This window comes from Anser brachyrhynchus (genome assembly GCF_964034855.1).
Source record: "Anser brachyrhynchus genome assembly, chromosome: Z".
In the NCBI taxonomy this organism is placed as follows: domain Eukaryota; kingdom Metazoa; phylum Chordata; class Aves; order Anseriformes; family Anatidae; genus Anser; species Anser brachyrhynchus.
This window is the reverse complement of record NC_137697.1, coordinates 60,354,719-60,375,768: the sequence shown is the minus strand read 5'-3', so window position 1 is coordinate 60,375,768 and position 21,050 is coordinate 60,354,719. Positions and strand designations below refer to the sequence as shown.

General features: G+C 37.5%; 1 protein-coding gene across 20 annotated transcripts in view; it reads left to right on the top strand.

Moving 5' to 3' along the window:
* Positions 1 to 428: 428 nt before the first annotated feature.
* Positions 429 to 21,050, top strand: part of CSNK1G3 (casein kinase 1 gamma 3) — a 79,127-nt gene continuing 58,505 nt past the window's right edge. For 2 of the 20 annotated variants that reach the window (XM_080573683.1, XM_080573682.1), the window contains exons 1-4: positions 447 to 555; positions 9,215 to 9,286; positions 12,917 to 13,352; positions 17,697 to 17,737. In XM_080573683.1, the coding sequence (XP_080429809.1) occupies positions 13,178 to 13,352; positions 17,697 to 17,737 (216 nt within the window). In that variant the 5' untranslated portion in view covers positions 447 to 555; positions 9,215 to 9,286; positions 12,917 to 13,177. The other 18 variants (XM_080573684.1, XM_080573700.1, XM_080573697.1 and 15 more) reach the window with 17 other exon arrangements.

Below are 21,050 nucleotides of genomic sequence, written 5' to 3'. Positions count from 1 at the left end.
ACAAGGACTTCCAGAAGGATCTGGAAGGATGCAGCACGCTCCAAATTGACCCTGAAAAACGGTCTGGGCAAGCAATGCCCAGGGTCTGGCAGGGGCTCCAGCGCTTCTTCCTCCCACCCGCTCTCCTCCTGCCGAGACAGGGGCTTTCAACGAACTTTTAAACACACTTTTAAGTCTCCCAGTGAAAACGCAGAGATCATTTTTATGGGAAGTCTTATACTCTGCGGAGCCTCGGGCCAACTTCGGTCTAAGCGACGACTAGGACCGCGACGGGCCGCGGGCCGCCCCTCACGGCCCGGCGCTGCCCAGGCAGCGGCAGAGCGGCGACGCCCACGCCCTCTCTCATTGGCTACTTCCTCCGCCCTTCAGCGGGCCCCGACTCTCTCCTCCTTTCGATTGGTTGGAATGACTGCCAATCTCCTGCCGCACGGGCGGGAGGTGCCACAGTGAGCCCCGCCCTCTCGCCCGCCCGCCCGGTGCCGGGGCCGCGGCGGGGCCGGGGCCGGGGGCCATTTTCTGCCGCCGCCTGCCCCGGGGGGGGTCTCAGCCTCGCCGGTGAGTCGCCCGCCGCGAGCTGCCCTGCCTGTCGGCCTGGCTTATTTGTAATTTTTTCTTTTTCCTGTTTTCCTCTGAAACGTTCCCTGCGAGCGCTGCCTGGTGTGTGCTGGGGGCTGGCCGTGGGCGCAGCGCCTTGTTGAGCACATGCTGTGGGGATAAAGGACTTACCTGCGCCCTCTGAGCGCTGCGGATAACTGTGCAGCAGGTGCGGGTTATCCTAAGCAGGGTTGGGGTGGTAAAGCTCACGGTGAGGATAGCGCAGTTTTCTTTTAAAAAACAAACGGAGCCTTTTTTTTTTTTGTTAACTAAATTTTAAGAGATGTTCTGCTGCCCTCAACATCCTTTTCCTCTCAGTTTCTTCTTAATGCAGAAGTTTCAACAAATGAAACAGCAATCGCAATGGAAATAAGTGGTATTGTATTATGCTGGTCTGAAATAAGCTGGTAAACAGCGGAGGGGTTCATTAGCAGAAGTGGATTTTCAGCTAAAGAAATGAATCTTTTGTCTTGCTACTTGTACATTTGAATCAAATTGATTTGCTAATATAGCAGTGTTGGTTGATAAAATGTAAGTGAATTTCAGAATCTACAACTACCAATTCTGATACAGTGACACTTGTACAACTCTGATACAGTCACATCTTCTGTATCCTGCATGATCAGGATGAAGGTTTTAAAGATTAGTTAGGAGATGCAACCTGTGTGCTCTGAAGACTTGCAGGCACTGTCGTAATAGCGTTACTAAAGTTGTTCTTCCCCACAAGAAAAATTATTGACCCTGCAAAAGAGTTCTTTCTCATCCAGTTAACATGCAGTTAACAGGACTGAATTTACTTACAGTGCTAATTTTTTCACTTTTCATCAATCATGTAGCTTCTAGAAATAAACAGGTTTAATGGAGTTGATAGTGTTGTAAAACTTAGTGTACCAGCTACACCTGCAAAGTTGCATCCTACAAAAATAAGATTGTTTATGCTTATATAGTGACTATGCTGAGTTGTTTGAAAGTTAGAAGTGGGAAAGTGACAAGTATTTTTAGCATCTTTATTTTTGTCTTAAAATAGAGCTTTAACAAAGAAAATGTTACAAAGCATCCTGGTGTTCAGGATAAATTTCATTTTGTTTGGACTTTGAGATAACAATAGGTCAAATGTGAGAAATAGGGAAGTGTTAGTTGTTACTTTTCTCAAGTATCGTGTAATGATACAAAGCATCTCTATAAAGAATGAGGTATTGATTGGCTGTATTAATTGTCTGATTTATATTAATAAATTATACTGGCTAATATAACTTTTTCAATCTGTTTAAACAAGAAATACCTATATTTTTTTTTTCTCCTTAGGTCTTTATTTTTAACCGCTTGTTTTGAAATGGCTATGGGTAATAAATCAATTGATGACACAGGCAAATCACGGGAGGAAGGAGTTTTAAGGGGTGTCATTTTCCAGTTACAGCTCACTGATTCAACCAGAACCTAATTGCAGGAGTTTTTGCTCAGTCCTACCCAACCCGCAGTTGCGAGAAGCTGATGCAGAGCTTAGAGGGGGAGTGGCTCAGTGGTTTTCCGTGGCTGACTCGTTAGATTAGCTTAAACGGATCATGATACGTGAGAGTTATTTAGCAGTGAAAATGGGATGGGATATTCTCAAGGAGAATCCAACCTGGAAGGGTAGGCAGAAGCATTAAGAACTGCAACGTGCCGTTTGCTTTGTTTCTGGGCCTTTAACATTCTTTTGAAATGTTTTGTGACTTCGATATGATAGGTCTTTACCTTTTAGTAAATCACGGAAAAGTAAGTTTTATATGATCGTCTTACTTTCTTGCAAACCTTAATTTGAAGATTGTTGGCAGTACGGATGCTTTGACTCCCTCAAGGCTGCTGCAGAACCAGTGCAGTGAAATCAGTCTGCTGTTTGTGAGCTTGTTTTTCTATGCTTAGTTCTGAGTAGCATCCTAGATAATATCACTGGGATTCTGGGAACTTGTGTGCTGCAATTGAAATAATTCAGTGAAGGAGAAAATGTGTGTTTATTTAAGCTAAGTATTAGTGTAAATAAAAGCACAATAGTTTTTTTTTTTTTTTTTTTTTTTAAATAAGTCAGAAGTTAGGAGAATAGGGAGAATACCAGTCTGTACTGTAGGAGTGGTTATGATTTTGATGACTTACCTTTCTGAAAGCAGTAGTTTTAAATGAATTTCTGAAACTTCTAGTAAGTAGTAGAGTACTCATCTGTATTCAGAAAATACAGATGAATGCTTTACGATCTTCCCTTTAAGCTTACTACCCTCTTCAACTTCTACCATACCAAGACTTTTTAAAATAACTTTTTACTTAAAATCTGTTGATAATGTAATGTAATTTTCCTGTAGTGGATATTTTTTCAGATTGCAGGGGTGTAACTGCCAGGGTGGCAGTTCATGCCCTTTGTCAATGTTAGCTTCAAGTATTAAGCTGGTGAGAATGTGGAATATAAGAATGGAAGCTAATGTCCTTTTTAGTGGTACAAAAATCCTGTGGTGTCTTCTGACAAGCAGGGCCTGGATTCCATGGTGAAGTGTGTGGTTTGTCACACTGTAACTTCTATGTTTATTTATTGAGTATTTCTGAGAAGCCAGTAAACTATGTACGGTAACAGTAAGTAGGTGAACCGGTCACAGGTAACAGTACTGTATGGGTGGTAATTAGCCTATGGAGGTCTATGAACATTTTCTCTTTGAAAGATGCCCTAAGTTTACTGTGAAACATCAGCTATTGAAATTATGCGGGGTGCTTGGTCTGATTTAATGTCTGGCTGCTGGAAGAGTCCTCCTTTTTACTGCCAGGTGTTTCTTCTCCTTGCTCATTCCTGCCTGCTCAGTTTTGTACCTCTTCCCTTGCTCTGCCTCTTTCTTATGTATCCTGAGTTAATTTAGCTGCTGTTCAATAGTGAGTTTGTGTACTTTCTGCATGGCTAGTGAATTTAATGGTTTTATAGCAGGCTTTAAGTTCAGAGTCTGTTGTGAATTAAGCAGTTAAAGCAGCAGGTACCTGTGGCCAGATGCAGCAGGAGAGGAGAGCCTTCATGCTGAGCCATTATATTGCCTAACTGTATTTTCCAAAACCGTTTCAGACTTAGATTGTCTGTACTGTAGCTTTAAAACTGACCTTTTTGGGTTTGGCTCCTCTTTGAGCATGAGGTGTTAATTAGCTAGTAAGTGTTCATCTGCTGTGTTTGGAAGGCTGCCTGGGATATATTTTTGTAGAAAACTACTGTAGCTCTTCGGAGGTAGGGGCTTCTTGGCAGATTACCTTTGTGATGCTAGAATTTGTGATTTAGTCCAGTGTATGACCCACCTCTGCAGCCTAGAAGACAGTACTATTGAAAAAATGTGCTGTTTTGCACAGAAAATCTCTCAAGTACCATTTTGACTTAAGACACTAAGCAATTTCCATTTTAGGTATTTATATGTGGCCTTACATGGAGCAGCTAGCATTTCTATATGTAACAATAGGAAAGGCTTTTTGTTTCAATAGCTTTTTAATGTAACGGTATAATTTTATTAATTATTTATAACTTTATAAAGGTTTGCTTTAGAGAAGTTCCAATATCTTAAAATGGAGTTGATAATTATTTTCAAATGATTATGGTATTGTGTATGTCAGTTTACATGTAGGTGATATCAATGTAAATGAAGATATCGTTTAAAAAAAAAAACAACTGTGCAGTAGTCTCTGGAAGATGCAGTAATATTGTAGAGATTGCTGTCAGGGGCCTGATAAGGATCATGAGAGGTATGTGTCATTCCAGCCTGAACCTGTATTTTCTTACTTGTGTTACACTGACTGGGAAAAACAATGTGTTACACTGGTGGGGAAGAAAAAAAAAAGGAAGTCCAGTAAAAAATATTGTGCCATTCTTTCTCTTCAAGATTGCCTCAAACAAACGATACTCATTATAGTGTTCTAGGAGTGGGTTCTCAGGAGCAGGTTATGAAACTTGCACTTTTTACTTCTGTTCAACATTTTCTTTAAATAGGCTGAGCATCTCTAAATCTGGAGAGAGAACAAGTGGTGCAACTTGAGTTTACGGGTAACAGTAACTGGGTAGAGATGAATGTTATCAACAGCCAACGGGAAGACCAAGCGGTTAAATTTAATTGCAGCTTTTACCAAACAGAGATAAATATCTCTGACTTCCAGAAATGTCCTTTTGATGTTTGTTTTAAATTTTCTGACTTTCAGCTCTAAGAATGACCCATTGTTAGTATTTGGAATGTTCTTCCAAAAACCTTTAGTCTGTTTTCTAAAGAAATAAGATGTCTTAAAGCTTAAAAAAAAGTTTTTTTTTAACTTAAAAAAAAAAACTTTAAAAAAAAATTTTTAAAGAGTTTTAAAAAATGACACACAAAAAGATTGGCTATATTAGATTTGCAAGAGTTAGACTGTTGTTCCCCTTGTGTGTCAAGTAGATGACATTGTTATGATCGAATTAAGTTACTGATGAGTAAGTTTCCATTATGTCGAGGTTACTTTTAGACAGTGCTATCCAAGAAATGTGTAATGATACAGTAGTTAGCAATTTTGATACAGCAATTTTGATAGCTGGAGAAAGAAATTGCCAGGAGAAATTGTTCTGAAATGGGTTTTTGTTTTTCAAAGCTCATCTCCAAGTAAGTAGCATATATGGAAATTATATACTGAATGTTTCAGTACCTTATCTTTGAGTTGTCTAAGAATTTTGTCTTTACTTCTGTGATTTGGAAAATTAAGAAATAATATTCTTAAGTCAAAATCAGATTGGATATGTTCATGTGAGTTATGCAATTAACTTTTTAACGTTTATTTTTAGGGTTTGTATATGGCAGGCTGGGATTTGGGGGGCTTGATAAACAACTGGCAAAGTGGTGTAGTACCAATATTATGAGCATCTATTTGAACGAAAACTACAGTTATAACTGAAATTATTTTTAATATAAGCTGTAGGAACATCAGCTCTAGTTTTATGGGTCACGTGAAGACCATGTGAAGAGTTGAATTTCTCTCAATGGAATAAAATTTAAAAAATCACTGTTTAATAACTAGATTGTTTTCAGTTTAAGTAAAAATTGAATCTTAGTAAATTGTGTATCAATTTAGAGCTATTCTTCCTTTTAGATACCGTCACAAGAGTTTTTGGAGCTTAGAAACTCTTAGAAAAGTTTCTAAGATATAAGAAAATTAAGTTTCAAGGGCTGTTCAGTTGTGAACCTTTTTGTTGTGAATTTGAAATTTCACAGATGTCCTCTATTGTACGGAGACATGTTTATAAAAATGAATGAAAATGATGCAGTCATCCCAGGGCTAGGCTAGAAAGAAGAGCTTAATCTTTCCATAATGTGTAAAAACAATACTATAAATAGCTTATTAGATATTTGAATGGTGTTTTGATTGCCTCACAAGGGAGCTCTCAATCTGATCTAGATTTCTGACATGTAGTATAAATTACATTTTTTTTTTTTTGGTACTATTAAATACTTCTGAAGGAGCTTTGTTGAGTGAAATTCTGTTATTCTGTCTGCCTATGTGTACTTGTAACATTTAGGTGAAGACTGAAAATTGAACAGGACTGTTCTTTGTTTGAAATAAGGGCTACTGAGTAGGTGGATTATTTCATAAAAGCTGTATGTAATGTTAGAGGAACACTGTTGGAAATCAGAGGCATTAGAAACTTTCTCTGCACGTTTCTGGAAGGTTTGAGGAGGAGCTTTGCTGCTGGACTAATGAAAATGGCAAAAAAAAAACAAACCACAAAACAACAACAACAACCATGAGACCTTGAGAGTGGAAGTACTGTGAACCAAGAATTCTGAGGGACTAGCAAAACTGAAGACATGAAAATGGTAGCGGCTTGGGTGGTTCGTTCAAATGCTTTGCGCTTAAACATGAAGTGCTTTTTACAGTCTTTTTGTTTCATGGAGTCTTTTCTTTTTCTCCCTATCTCTTCTGCTACTGTATGCTTTTTCTAAAACTGGGGGAAAATGTCAGTGTACTGATACTAGCACTGATACAGGATCCTGCAATTATGCATTATCTTACATAGTTTAATTTAACTTTATGCTACTTAAAGGAGAAGTGACAGTTGTTTGTTTTATTTAACTTTGTTATTTCCTGACAGGGAAATTTTTTTTAGCAGCTTTGGTGTTCACTTAATATTTTTATTAAAGAGTAGATCTGGAGCATAAAAACTTTCTGGCTGCTTTTTTCCTTTTAAAGGTGATTTGTGTATCTGAGAGAGAATATTCTGGCATACACCTCAGAACGTGTAAGTTTGCATGTAATTACAGTGGTGCTGCTGCAGCACCTGTAATCTAGGGATGTCTAACTCTTTTCTGGTTGTAGGCTCTTCTTGAGTGTCAACCCCTGTATTAGAATTTTAATTTTAGCAACGTGACACTGGCCGTGATTAGACTTTGACCCTAAAACTGACTTTGAGCAGTGTTTTCTTACGTCATGTTCTGTTGAGTGTGGCTGTGCAAGATATTAGAAACACCCCAGTGGTGATAAAATTTAATGGCACTTTAAAGTTGTTAGCCCAGCTGGCTCTCTTGAGTGAGTCTGAGATTTTTCTTTTTAACCTGTAAATGTGAAAGAAATTGTTTGAGTGTTAGTGTGAGATCTTTCGTAGTGGTGCAACCTAAACAGCTGATGGTCATTTCCAGTGAACTTGAAAAATGAGAACTTTTAATACAAGTGATTGGGAGATTTGATCATTTTTTTTTGTAGCCTTGCATGATTTCCTTTTTTCTCATAGCTGTTGTTGCAATGCTTTGAGGTTATGAATACTGATTCAAGGATGAAAAGATTAGGAGGACTTAAAATTTCTCCAGTGTAGGTTCAGGGAAGGATCGTTTTGCTTCAGACTTTCTGTACCAGCATGTGTTTGCTTAATGTATGATGTGTTCCTTTTGGGTGGTGTGTGAACTTGGAACAATAGCAGCAAAGCTGCTGACTATACTGAGTGTATAATGCAACAAAAGACAGACCGTTTTTTTTTGTTAACTCATCCATTTATTCAGCATGTGTATAGTATTACAGTGTTTTGTTTCAGTACCTTTTCTTCAAACTGTTTTCTTTTGATGTTTAAGTGCATACTTGTAAGTAGTTCAAAGGTCATGATCTGTCAGAAGAAAAAAATACAGAACTTTTTCCCACAGTGAATTCATTTGGAAGTGAGATATTTGCTCATTTCCAGTTTCTGTATGTCCAATTCTTAGGGAATTTTCAGTATTCTGGGTTCTTCAGATTATCCTACTGCAAAACATGAATTTAAAAAAAAATATGAATGTAGTGGTGAGTTGAGGCTCATTTTTATGTGTACATCTGTGTAGTTTCATTAAAAAACTCAGCTTTTTGTGTATGTAGAATTTAGTTTGGTAGAGTGTGCAAAACAAGCGTTTAAACAAGCTGCGTTTTCTGAGTTGGAAACTCCTTGTTGATTATATAAGCAAGCAAATCAGCAATGCGCAAAGCAGTTCTGTAGAGTAAAAATGTTCTCTCAAGGAAATATTTGAAGAGAAGGCTGAGAACTATCACGAAACGATCATCTAACTATAGACAGTAGAGTCTTTAGGAAATGGTCTTTGTAATCCTTGCATTGACTTTGGTGAACAAACATTTAATCACCTATTGTATTTAGATATAACATTATTGAAGTTGTAACATCAAGAGCAAAAAGTTTGAAAGAAGTAATGTGTAGATAAACTATAACAACAGGTTCCTATCATGGTGCAGAGCACAGAGCCAAACCCTCTTTTAGTGGGAATAACTACTGTAGTTTCAGAGTTGGTATGGCCATTCCAGCATGGTGGTCAACCTAGTTTTGCTATTAAATTTTGCCTTTGACTTCATACTTCAGCCGATGTAAAGCAGTATTGGCAGAAGTATGTAATTCTCTGTGTAGCCAGCAAATGCAGTTGCTCTCATATGCTTCTTCCTTAAAATGGGGATTTTGTTTCAGGATTACATTACTGTAGTCTAATGGCTAGTTTTATATTTATTGGGTGGATGTGACCATGTGTTCTAAATCTAAGCAGTATATTGACAGGGACCAGAAGCCTGTCTGTCTTTTACTGTCAATTTTAATTTCTGTTTCTAAAACTGAATCCTAGGTTCCTTTTATACTTCAGCAGGTGTAAGGTGTAAGACTGTTTTCTGTCAGCTGAAATGTGTCTAGCTATTGCTTTCACTACTCTTGCTTGTCTTTATCACTCCTTTCCCCGCTTTTTAGGTGATCTCTTTACAATGCTTGGGAATATTTGTTACATTCCATCAAATAAATAAGACCTCTATTAGCTCATATTAACTTTGCATTTCTATGACAGTTAATTGCTTCCTTACAGTCTCATTTCACTTTCTATCTTCCATCTATATGAATTGAAGACTTAATTTGTAACTAATAGCTATTTTTTCTTGCTGTGCAGTACAATTTTGATTTTTTTTTTTGTTGTTGTTCATGGCTTTTGTTGCAGACAAGCCTTATATATTATGTAGAGTCTTTGAAAAAGTCTTCTGGGTCTTCTCTAACAGTTTGGGAAGACTAATGCAATTAACCCCATAACATGCTTTATACGCATTCTACATCAGGACTATTTGAATGCCAAAGTAATTGCAAATGCTGCATATATATATTTCCTTTTAGTGCTTTTCCTTTAAAAAAGGAGCATTATGATGAAGAAGAGAGATTGGCATGAGCAGCATTATTCTTTCATAGGTAAGTGCAATATAAATAAAAACAAACAAAACCATTAATGTCTTTTGTAATTTTAAGGTAGATATTTCATAAAATGTTGTACAGGAACTTGTGTGGTGAAAGTTGAAGTGATCTCCATATGTCAAGTTAACTGCAGATTATTTTATTAGCAAGTATTGTATCCTGCAGAAACTCTGATAGGAATGCATAAGTGTCTTCCTTCTGACATAGTGTGCTAAAAATGTAATGATCTTATTGTGTTCAGTTAGCGGAAATCTGATGAAAGGTGCTAATTTTAGTTTATGTAAAGCAGCATACCTGGCAAAATCTGTGTGTGGATACAAAAAACTTTGGAAGTAGATGAAATTGAAAACTCTGTGGTAGACTATTTCTACTGAAAGCGCTTGCTGCTTTAGAAAGCAGTTACTCACCTTTATTTTTTGGAGTGTCACATATCTGAAAGACATGAACATTGTTTTTGTAAGTGTATTGGTTATCTGTGACAAGGCGTTGACAGCAGATAGCTGCAGGGTAGCTTCTGTGAGAAGAGGCCTGGGGCTGCCCTGTGCTGGACACAGCTGCTCCATCCAGCTCCAGTGACCCTACCACAGGACACAGCTGAGCCCAGCAGCCAAGTGTGTGTGCCCCCCTGGGAAATCTCGTTTTAGAATGTGTAAAAACTGCTGTGCAGCAGCTGAGGAAGAGTGGAGCGAGAGAAATGTGAGAGAGACAGCCCTGCAGTCACCAAGAAGGTGGACAGCAAGTGCAGAAGGAGGGCAGGAGGTGCTCCAGGCACGGAGCAGAAGTTCTCCTGCGTGGGCTCCTCTCCACAGGCTGCAGCTCCGAGCCGGGGGCTCTCCGTGGGCCGCAGCCTCCTCCAGGCCACATCCACCTGCTCCACCGGGGGCTCCTCCACGGAGGGGCTGCAGCGTGGAGATCTGCTCCGTGTGGGACCCATGGGCTGCAGGGGGACTGCTGCTCGCTGCTAAGGGGGGAGCTGCCGCCTGTGGGACCTGTGCTGGAGCTGTTGGCTCTTGGGGAATGGACCCCGTGGTATGGAGCCATGTGGGAGCAGTTCTTGAAGATCTGTTGCCTATGGGCAGGGCCCATAGTGGAGCAGAGGAAAAATGTGAGGAGGAGAGTAGCAGAGAGGATCTGCTGTGTACTGACCACAGGACCTTTTTCCCAGCCCCTTGCACTGCTCAGGGTGTGGGGTGAGGTGTTAGAGGAGTTGAGAACAAATGCGTGAAATTGAGCCTGTGAAGAATAGGGGCAGGAGGTAGGAATTTTTATTTCTCACCACCTTAGTTCATTTTTAGTTGGCTATAAATTAATTTTTCGCAAGTTGTATCTTTTGTCTGTGATGGTAATTGGTAAGCGGTTAGAGAATCGTAGAATGGTTTGGGTTGGTGTGCTGGGTCTGGCAGGGATGGAGTCAACTTTCCCTGCAGCGGCCCATACCGTGCTGCGCTCTGCATGTATAGCTGAAACAGCCCAGGTATCACACACCAGTGTTTTGTCTGTTGCTGAGCAGTGCTGGCACAGCATCAGGACTCTGTCCAACCCCCACCAAGGCTATAGGAGGGTGGGCAAGAGGATGGGAGGCAACGTGGCCGTGGCAGCTTGCCTAAACTTACCAAAGGGATATTCCATGCCATATAGTGTCACACTCAGCAATAAAACATGTGAAAGGGGAAAGAGGGGGCTCTTGTTATAAAGATGTCTGTCCTCTCAAACAACCACTAGGCGTATCAAGGCCCTGCTTCCCAGGACATGGCTGAACCCTGCTTGGTGATGGGAAGTAGAGAGTAACATACTTATTTTCTCTCAGTGCTTCCATGTGGCCTTTGCTTATTTTTTCCCACTTCCTTTCCCCTTTAATTAGCTTATCCTTATCTCAACCTGTGAGTTTTTCTTTCTTTTCCAGCATACTTCTCCCCTCTTCTGAGGAGGGGGAGTGAGGCAGTGGCTGTGGTGGAGTTCAGCTGCCCACCTGGGTACAACCACAACTGGAAGAGATCTGTAAAGATCATATATCTCAACCCCTTCTCTGGGTGATGGGGATGAGGGGGAGGAGGGACGAACACTAGTTTGATGTCCACAGTTAAGATATTGGCATTTTGATGACCAGATACATAGCAGAAGTGTGTTACTTTACTAAAGGTAATTTTTCCTCTTTAGTTCAAGGTCGCTGGCTTGGAACGTTGCTTTAGGATATCTAACATCACTTGAGCCTGCAAGAGTACATTGCAGCCAAATGTGCCTGTATTATTATTTCTCTTAAATGCATCTACTTGCATTATACCTCTACATTTATTACTTACTATCGTACTTTTCTGTTGCATTAGGCTTATCTAATTGGATTGGAACCCATATTTGTGTTTTGTCATTGTTCTGGAAACAAGTCATTAATTCCCCTTTGATAGTAATCATGTTTCTTCACCAAATAAATTTGCTTGCTCTTCATTGTTCAGCAGAAGTTTAGTCAGCTCTTGATTAGTGATTTTTTAAACATCATCTACTTAAAGCTGTTCTGTGAGTATCCCTGATTCAGCAGATGCAGTTATTTGGGTGGTTGTTCATATTCTCTTATGACTTTTTCTCTGCTGGCTCTTTGATTTTTATGACACGGTAATAAGCTGAAATGTGTGTAATAATAATTCTATTTCACGATAGTTGGGTTTGAGAAATTACAGCATCTTCAGTTCAAACCATTGAAAATAAGCTCCTGGTGACCATCTTTAACAAAGGCTGTATAAACAGCACTAGGTACATTATTTTGTTTCAGGGGATGTTTTGTTGTTCTGCCATGTATTCTCAATATTGAAGCAACTGTAGCAAAATAATTGTGAACAGGTATTTAAATCTCCCTGAAGTTTTGGCTGTGTAGTAGCCAATATTCTCAATTTTGTTTTTAAAACCACTGTTGTCAAATAGAAAACACCAGTCACTATTCTTAGAGGCCAGATAAAGCTGAAAGCTTTCTTTAATTCTTTATTGCAGTAGTAAGTTAACATGCATTTTCTGAAAAAACTGTTGGAATTAGTGTCTGAGCAATGATGCCGAATGGTGGATGGGGGGAGTGGGAAAGCAAATGTATGACCTAATTAAATGGGGCAGGAGAGAATAAATATTTTGAGTAAATACATTTTCAAGTTCCACAAGTTACTGAATGAATTGTAGTGTCCTTGTCATAAGTGTATAAATCATGCATCTCAAACTAATTCAGAAAAGATAATGGAATCATTTTCACTTTAAGTATCTTTCAGTAACATAAATAACTGTGTAGCTTAAGCATTTCCTTTGGTAAATAGATACTACTTGGGTGAACTGTTGTCTCTTGCAGAGCTGGCATTAGATGCAATGAATGTTTAAATAGCAATTTTACGTCTGTTCACAGTCAGGAAGTAGTTTTATAGGGTATTTCATATAGAGCCTTGAGATTTATTTTTTTTTTTTTAGCTCATCTCAGTTGCACCAATATCTGTAGCAGTTGTGTACTGGAAACAGACTTTTAACTATGCGGTTGTACTTCATAGAAGATCTGTAAAGCAAATAATAGTTACATTTTAAGTGTATGACACATTAAAGGAAGATGTAACTTTGTACAAGGATTTTACTGTCTTGAATAACTTTGTTTTCCTTTAACAGAGTTCTTGTAAATGCTAGTAAATATTGCTGGTTGCGTACATTTTGGAGATACATTTCGCTGCAGATACTACCAAGGGAAAAAAAAAAACCACAAAAGCAACTTCACGAATGGGATGAATGCTCTGTTGTTGACTGCTTCCTGACAGTAACCAGCTGGGCGCTCTGCTGGTGATGTTTGCATACTCACACTGTCTAACTGGAGTTTGCTTATACTGATTTTGAAAAGAGGAAGAAATAAAAGTGGAGTACTGTAAACTTGACATGGATAATAAAAAAAAAGACAAGGACAAGCCAGATGAAAGAATCCCACGGACTTCTGGGAGGTCAGGCCATATTCCACGTGGAACTGGTTCAAGTTCAGGAGTGTTAATGGTTGGACCTAACTTCAGAGTTGGCAAAAAAATCGGAGGCGGTAACTTTGGAGAACTACGGTTAGGTAAGATGACTGTTCTTTATTCATTATTCAAAGCCTTGTGTGTAGGCTAGGCATGAAGATACCTACATGATATCCACACCATACAGCTCTTCAAACTACTTGCAAGCTTCAGATATGTTCATTTTGTCTTGTAGCTCTCTTCGGGGTTGAACCCCAGTCCATATAAGCACTATTACATATTAAGACTCAATGCAGCAGGAGACTTTCCAGGGCTAACAACATTTCATAACTGTGTGCAGTGCTATCCCACATTCAGCCAGTTATCTCTTCTAAGATGCTGGAAATGCTTTCATAGTTACCGTATTTTGCTCTCTATCCTGACTTCCAGAAGCAGCTTATTCAGATGTATTTGAAGCTAAATGTATATGAAACATATCGTCCACCTGTTAGCCTGGCATGAAATACTGTCTTAAGAGGTCTCTTGGAAGACAGTGCAGCAGGCACTCCAGAAGGTTTAACAACCGCAAGCTGTTGGATCCCTTGGTTTCCTTTTCACCAGTAACGGTATAGTGAGGCTAAACAGTAAGCTTCTGTTAATTAGGGGCAGTCAGACTGTGTCTGGAGTTTTGGAGAAGGAAGGGGAAGGGGGGCTGGATTTTTTACCATTTATAAAAAAGTACACGATGGACATGATGGATATGTGGTTTTGGAAGAGAAGATACCGATTTATTTTTGGGCGCTTAAATTTCCATGATGACAGCATGGTTGTCCAGGGTTTTTAAGATCTGGAAATTCTGTATGTATTAACTAACCTAACTGAACAGTTAATGGCAAGAATTTGCTCCAGTATTTATGGAAGACTTGACTTAATGCTGTGTTTAAAGGTTAAAAGGGACTTATTCAGGTATGGGGCATCTGAGAGTAGGGTGGGCTATGTTGTTGCATTTCTGTTGATATTCTGCTTTTGGTAGAACTACTTATTGTGCTGCAGAAAGATAATACAAACAGGTTTTAGTATAGTGCTTTCAGGGGGCACTATACTCTGTGTCAGAATGCAAATAAGATGAGCACAGTAGTGCTGTAGAGGAATGAAAGAGCATTTCTGTACCCCTTAATGAGGATACTGAATTTAAAACAGTCTCAGTAAGAGGCACTGTAGTTATTCCAGCAGCAATTAAATGAGATTGTTATATATGTGTCTCTGAAAATCAGAAGTCAGGCAGGAGCTCTGTTTTGAACTTGTCTTAAACTTTTCTAAACTCTACTTGAATGATTACTTTTCACTTAAACCTCTCAATGAAATAAAAGAAACCAGTATAATTAATGTCACATTTACTGCTGAAGGTAACTATGAAGTAATTAAGTTGAATATTTTCTTGTCCATTATCTTGGTGTGGTCACAACATGCAGAATTGGTTATCAATTTCGGATTATTATCATATCTCTTTTGGTTACAGCAGATACAGAGTGAAATCATCCATTTCTTTTTGAAAGAAATAATATTGAAGTAGCTAAAAATTAGTGTGATAGTGAAATAAATTGTGCATACAGGTGAGAGAAAGAGGGGAAGAGTATTCTGTCCTTCCATCTGCAACGCGCAGCAGGCTTTTCTTGAACATCTGCTTATTTGTTTCATACATAGATTCTTCAAGTCCTAATTTATTAGGGATAAGATGTTTTAATTGTGTAAACTACTGAAAGTGACAGCTAAGATTGGTATTACAGATAGATTTTTAACTTATTTTTCTGTATGCATTACTACAGTAGAAAGCAACTTAATGCAGGCATCTCTCCCTTGTTGTGAACAAAGATGTACACAAGCACTTAATTTATGGACTTCATCAAACTTGAATATGTTTAGCCTGTGTCTTAAGGTCCAGTCTTAAGCCATATAGGAGGCATAAAGTTGTTAGAGTGATGAAGTTGTGCTTCAGAAAGTAAGAAATTCAGTTGCAGCCTAGTAGCCATTGCAGTACTACTTCCACCTGAGAGGAAAGGAATTGCCAGAGTTCTGTGGCTTGTTGTGGTTAGCATGGTAAATTGGCTGTATGTCAAACGAGTATCTGTAGTGTGCAACCACTAACTTGCAAAGAACTGAATTATTTTCAATATTGAGCTGTTAAAGTTTTACTATTAACAGCTTTTTTATATTCCTCAGTTATAGTTAAGATAAGCTTTCGTTATCCCATCAGTCTATGTTCCTGCTGGTTGTGATGCATTACATGTTACCTGCTTCTGTGCTTTCAGAGGCATCATCAGAAGCATCAAATGTGATGTCCTACATTATTTGAAATGATAGTCTTGATTCATTATATTCAAAGTTACAATATCCCTTCTGATGTTTTTTCAGAATGATAAACCTGTCATCACTCCACTTGGGTACTGGAACTGAATAGTTAGTCACTGTAACTGGATTTGTTAACTACTCTAGTAGATGACAGATAATCTAGTTAGACTGAATGAGCATGTTGCCTGCAAGACTTTGTTTTAAATGTCTTCAATATGGTAATACAATGCAAAAACACAGAGACAGTTTCAAAGCATTATTTTAAAACAAACAAAAAAAGTCGATCCGTAAATAAGTATTTTAGGTGCCTGGGATGTCTGCTGTAGTCCCTGGATAGATCATTGAATTCTCCATTTGCTTGGTAATCAGGTTAGGGTGTAGCCTTCAGGTAGCTTGCTTTTTGTAAATTTGATCCCGTAACAGACACATGATCTTGTAATTCCTTTTTTCAGCTTTGCAAGAGTAGTCTTATTTTTAAAAATAAGGACTAGAGCTGAGATCAGTTTCTTACTATAAATGTAACTATATTCACCTTTTTGTGTTGGTCCATTTCTTACTTTTCCTGTTCAATTTCTTTAACAAAAATGAATTAAATATGTGAAATTTGGACATGAGTAATGTTACAGAGAAAAACAGGGTTGTTGTTAAAATAGTACACACTGGACACATTTGAATCCTGTAAGGAAATTAGAAGTGTCAGAAATGATTACTTATTTTTTTCTTTACCTGATACTTTTCAGTTCTACGTCTATGTAGCTTTAGTGTTACAGTCAGTGCGTAAAATTTTGAAGTCATGGTGATTGAAATATGCTCATCCAGTTGCAGAACTGCTTTTAAACCAGCAGATGCATTTTCCAAATGGTGTAAGTACTTAACTTGGTAACTCTTGCTCTCTTTATCCTAAGTTTGAGTTTAGTAATGTAGAGAATTGGAGTGTTGGAGGGGAGAAGGGAATGGGGATGGAAACCCTAGTCAGTTCTAACCTGTTAGTCTAATGTTGCAAAACCATATAACAATTTCAGAAAAAAAAAAAAGCTTTCAGCAATTAATCTGAAAACATAGAAGATCAAATTTGACTTAGATACCAGAGAAGGTTGCAAATTGGTACATTAGTGTAAGAATGTTGTAAACTTGGTGAAATAGCTGAAATTTTGTCTCAATGAAACTGCCACTTCTGACACTATTCAAGAACCAAGTTCTCCATAAAGTATGGTATCACAGTAAAAAAGCTGCAGTTTTAAAATGAGTACCGGAATATTTATTATCTTTGACCAGCAGTTCCAAAGAACCTTAAGCGAGGTTTAAATGTGATTTTCCTTGATTTCACAGTACCAAATTCTGCTGTTTTTTTTGTAACTGAAGAGTGTTTAATTTGCCTTTCCTTTTTTAGCCTGTGCTTTTAGTTACAATTCTTGAAGTGTATATAATTTATCTTTAATTGGTAGGCTTAAATCTTGAAATGAGAAGATTTATTTTACTCAGATTTGTACAGTAATGATATGTTCATGATGTAAACTTCTTCCATTTATCTTCTGTGTTCTTGGGATACCTAAAGCATTTGTAGGACATGTTGAAAATGTTTGTGTTTGTGCTTTTTAATTTTTTTTTTGTTTCTTGTAGTCCTCTTATTGTCATTTTAAAAACAATAATAAAAAAAAACTCTGAAACCTTACTAAATTATTATTTCTTTTTTTTACTTTTGAGTAAGACATTTATGGCAGAGTAACCCTGTGTTTTTTACCGTGAACTACAGTGAAAATTATCACAGAAATTAAGTATATTTCAGTAATTCAGACCAAAAATCTTATACTCTCTAAACTATAAATGAAGTCCTAAGACTTGCTGTGAGTTTAAAATGCTATTCATACTTTGCTTGTAAAGGTACTCTTATTTTAACACTGTTAAAGCCCAAGTTTGCTGAGTGTGTCATCTGTGATCTTCCAGTGAGTTCTTGACAAGTAATTTACTTAATTGCTAAGGAAAGTAGTCATAAGTCTGCTGTGTTTTATGAGGATAGTTTTTGGCAGAATAGATCTCCTGCAGCTTTGTGTTTTTATGAACTGTCACTGCTGAAGTCTCACGTTCTTGTTTTTGTTGTTTTTTGTTTTGTTTTCAAGGAAACAATTTATACACAAATGAACATGTGGCAATTAAGTTGGTAAGTTAATACTTTTTCGTTAAGTTTTGGGATGAAAAACTGATCAGGATTTTCCTTACATATACAATGGCTTTTTTTCCTTAATTGAAATCATTAATACTTTTGTATGTTTTCATAGAGTAGATGAAAGCAGTTAGTGGTAGTCATAATTACATGCTTTGGCCATATTGAATAATGCCAGTGTTAATTGTCACTATTCTGAGAGCTAAATCAACGTCTTTGAAGTCGGTGATTGACTCCTGCTTCAGCAGTATGCTCAGTGGTCCTCCTAGTAGACTACTTTCTCTTGCCACAAGTAGATAAAAGCCAAATTTAATGCAAATCTGATATCAGATGACTACAAAAAGCTCCAGAAATTCTACAGAATGTCTTTAGCTCAACACTCTTATTCCAGCACCAAACTGTTTTTCGTCTGTTGTCATTGATACTTGCACTTCTGATTTGGTAGGCTTTCTATTTGTGATGGTGTGTCAAAAGTTCCCTTTCATTTACAAATATGTAAAAATTATGTATTTGTTATGTGATACTGTTCTGTTTTTTCTGCATCTTTCATTAGAGCTATTCAACTTACTTCATGTTTTGCTTCTGGGTTCCTTTTAACTTCTAGGTAAATGTCTGTTTTTATAACCAAGGTATTTCAAGACAGAATTAGTTTACTTTTTGTCCTTGAATTTTTTTTGGGACTGCTGTAAGTTTCTTGTTGCTACAGAATGCTTTTCACAGCATAGAGTGGTGAAATTCTGGGCTCTGTAAAGAGGAAGACAAGCTATGGAAACAGAGAAATAGATGGCTTAAAACTGGAAGTCTAAAAAGTACTATGTTTATATAGTCCATGAAAAATGTGTGTGCAACTATCCAATGTTTAGAAAAAATATTACTAGAATAATAATTATTAGAAAATAATTATTTCAGGAGTAGTTACAGGTTTAAAAACACGCAGGTTATACTTTGAAAGAGTAATGCTGGATGCAGTTCAATGGGTCATTGTGTGTGCTTTATACCTCCTCTAAATTCACTTAGTTTTAAAAACAATCTTTAAGTGATTTTCTTTTTTTTATGTCTGGCAAAACTTGGAAGATGTTCTGAGAACTCCTAGTTAAAAACTACTTACTGGAGCACATTCAGAAACAGTTTGCAAGAGAGTGATATTTTGAAGTACTAATTACTTGATGTCAAGTGAGAGAATTTTTTAATCAGTGATAAAACCATTTTTATTACATATGTTATTTTTTTGCTGAATTTTTGCTTTTCTGTAGTTTTGCTTCTCCTGCTGGAGAGCATGCCAGGACTCTGTAAGGGTTAGGGAGGTTGTACCTGCTCATGGTATACATTCCTATCCTTTTATAAACATTAGTTTAACAGCTTTTCCCCATGCCTAGCATTTATTTGTTTTTTGTGTTTTGCGAGCAGTCATCAGGTCTGTGCTCTTTGTTTTGTTAGCTTAATTAAGGCGCTCATAACTTCCTTTTAGTAATTGTCTGTACCTGTTGTAGTTCATGTTTACTGAATGAGGTAATTTGAATAATGCATGTATTCTAGTTTGAACAGCAACTGGTGGAAGATATGGTTGTAATACCTCTCCTGCACTATACCAAAACTGTATTTTAATTCCTTATGGTACCATTGTACTGTTTACTTACTGGTTTCTTGTGAGCAGCTGGTAGGAGAATCTGCTTTCTCCTATGCCAGATGTTTTGTATGTAAATGTAACCATATACCTTGTTCCAAAATGATGGTGTGGGTTATTCCTGAAAGCTTACCGGAGTATCTGTTACTGATGTTTAAACTAAATGGATTTTATGATTATCTTTTTGACTTCAAATTTTCAGCGTGTTTAATATTTTCTGTCTTGTGCAGTGTACAAGTATGTTCTTGTTCAAGATACTTGTGGCAGCTTAAGGATTACTTGTGAAAGAAAAAATTTTAAACTATGTAATTTTGTTCTTACAACCCTTAGGACTCACACAGATACTCGTTTTAATTTATGAGGTTTATATAAAAGTGTGTATTTATTGTAGTAAAACAGCTACTGGTCCAGGATCTTAATGCTTACAGCCTATTTTCTTTCATTTGGACCTTTATTTTGTTGGACAGGTAGTCAAGACTGAAAGGCCAGAACTGCTTTTTTTTTTAAACTGGAAAAAGAGTGTTAAGAATGGGTTTTGTGCTGTCTAACTGTAGGTTTCTGCTGTTCTAGTAGTATGCAAACTAGTACCTTTTAATGAGGTAGTTCTGCAATTACATTACCATTTGGTGCACTGTAAATGGTTCCTAGCTAACCCTTTTATTTATTGCTAGATTTCCTTCTCTTAATACATGACTCTCTACTACACTTGCACCTCCTATTTGTTATTCAGCTCTGTCTTCTCCTTCATTCATCTTCCCTTCTCCTTTGACTAACTTCTCCATTGCCCAAACGTACCTCCATGGGAGGTTGCTGAAGCACTAACCAAATATCAACGGAAGGAATTTCTGCTTGAGCTACTTCTGCAAATAGCTTGATTTTCCTTTGTCTTTGTGAAAGGCAACAAATTACGAGGTAGTCACTGGTGCTTTTCATCTGTAATGCTTAATTCATTGATTCATTAATCATCTAACTTCTTAGATTTTAGTCCATAAAAATTGTAAGAGGTTTGTGGGAAGGAAGATAGCAGTTCCAAGGCTAGAATGTTTTTTCCTTTTTTTTTTTTAATTACTGCAGTCTAGAATGCTACCATTTCAAAACCTCTCTACTTGAAATGTGTAGACTAGTAAATCCAAATCACGTGCAACTCTGTTTAATAGACTGATCTTTAACTTTAACAAGAACCCTACCTCTTACAGAAAATTTTCCTGAAAATAGCTTTTGTTTGCTTCTTAAGAAAATATCAAATAGAGACAGAATATACACTGAGTTCTCACTGGATTATTAAAAATATGAAAACTAGGTAGTAGGTGAATATTGTGCTTTAGGCTAACAAAGTTGTTGAAAACTTACAACGCTATGGATAAAGTAAAGTGTTTTGTCATGGACCTCTAGATGGAAAGGGCGTATTGTGAAAAGTATAGTAGCTTATTCCATGTCTTTGGAGCAAAAATAATTGCAATAAAAATGCATTATGAACTTGAAATGGATTTTGCATTTCAAATGTCTTTATCCTTTTGTCTGAATGTATAAGCATCCCACAAAAGAAAAAAAGAAATAAGGGAGAAAAGATTATGAATTAAGGAGCTGTTTTTTCTGCTTCTTTGGTAACCAGTACTTAGTCAACTGCATGCTAATTCTTTGATGGCAGGAAAATCTCGAGAACTCAGGTTGAACCCCAGGCCCCTC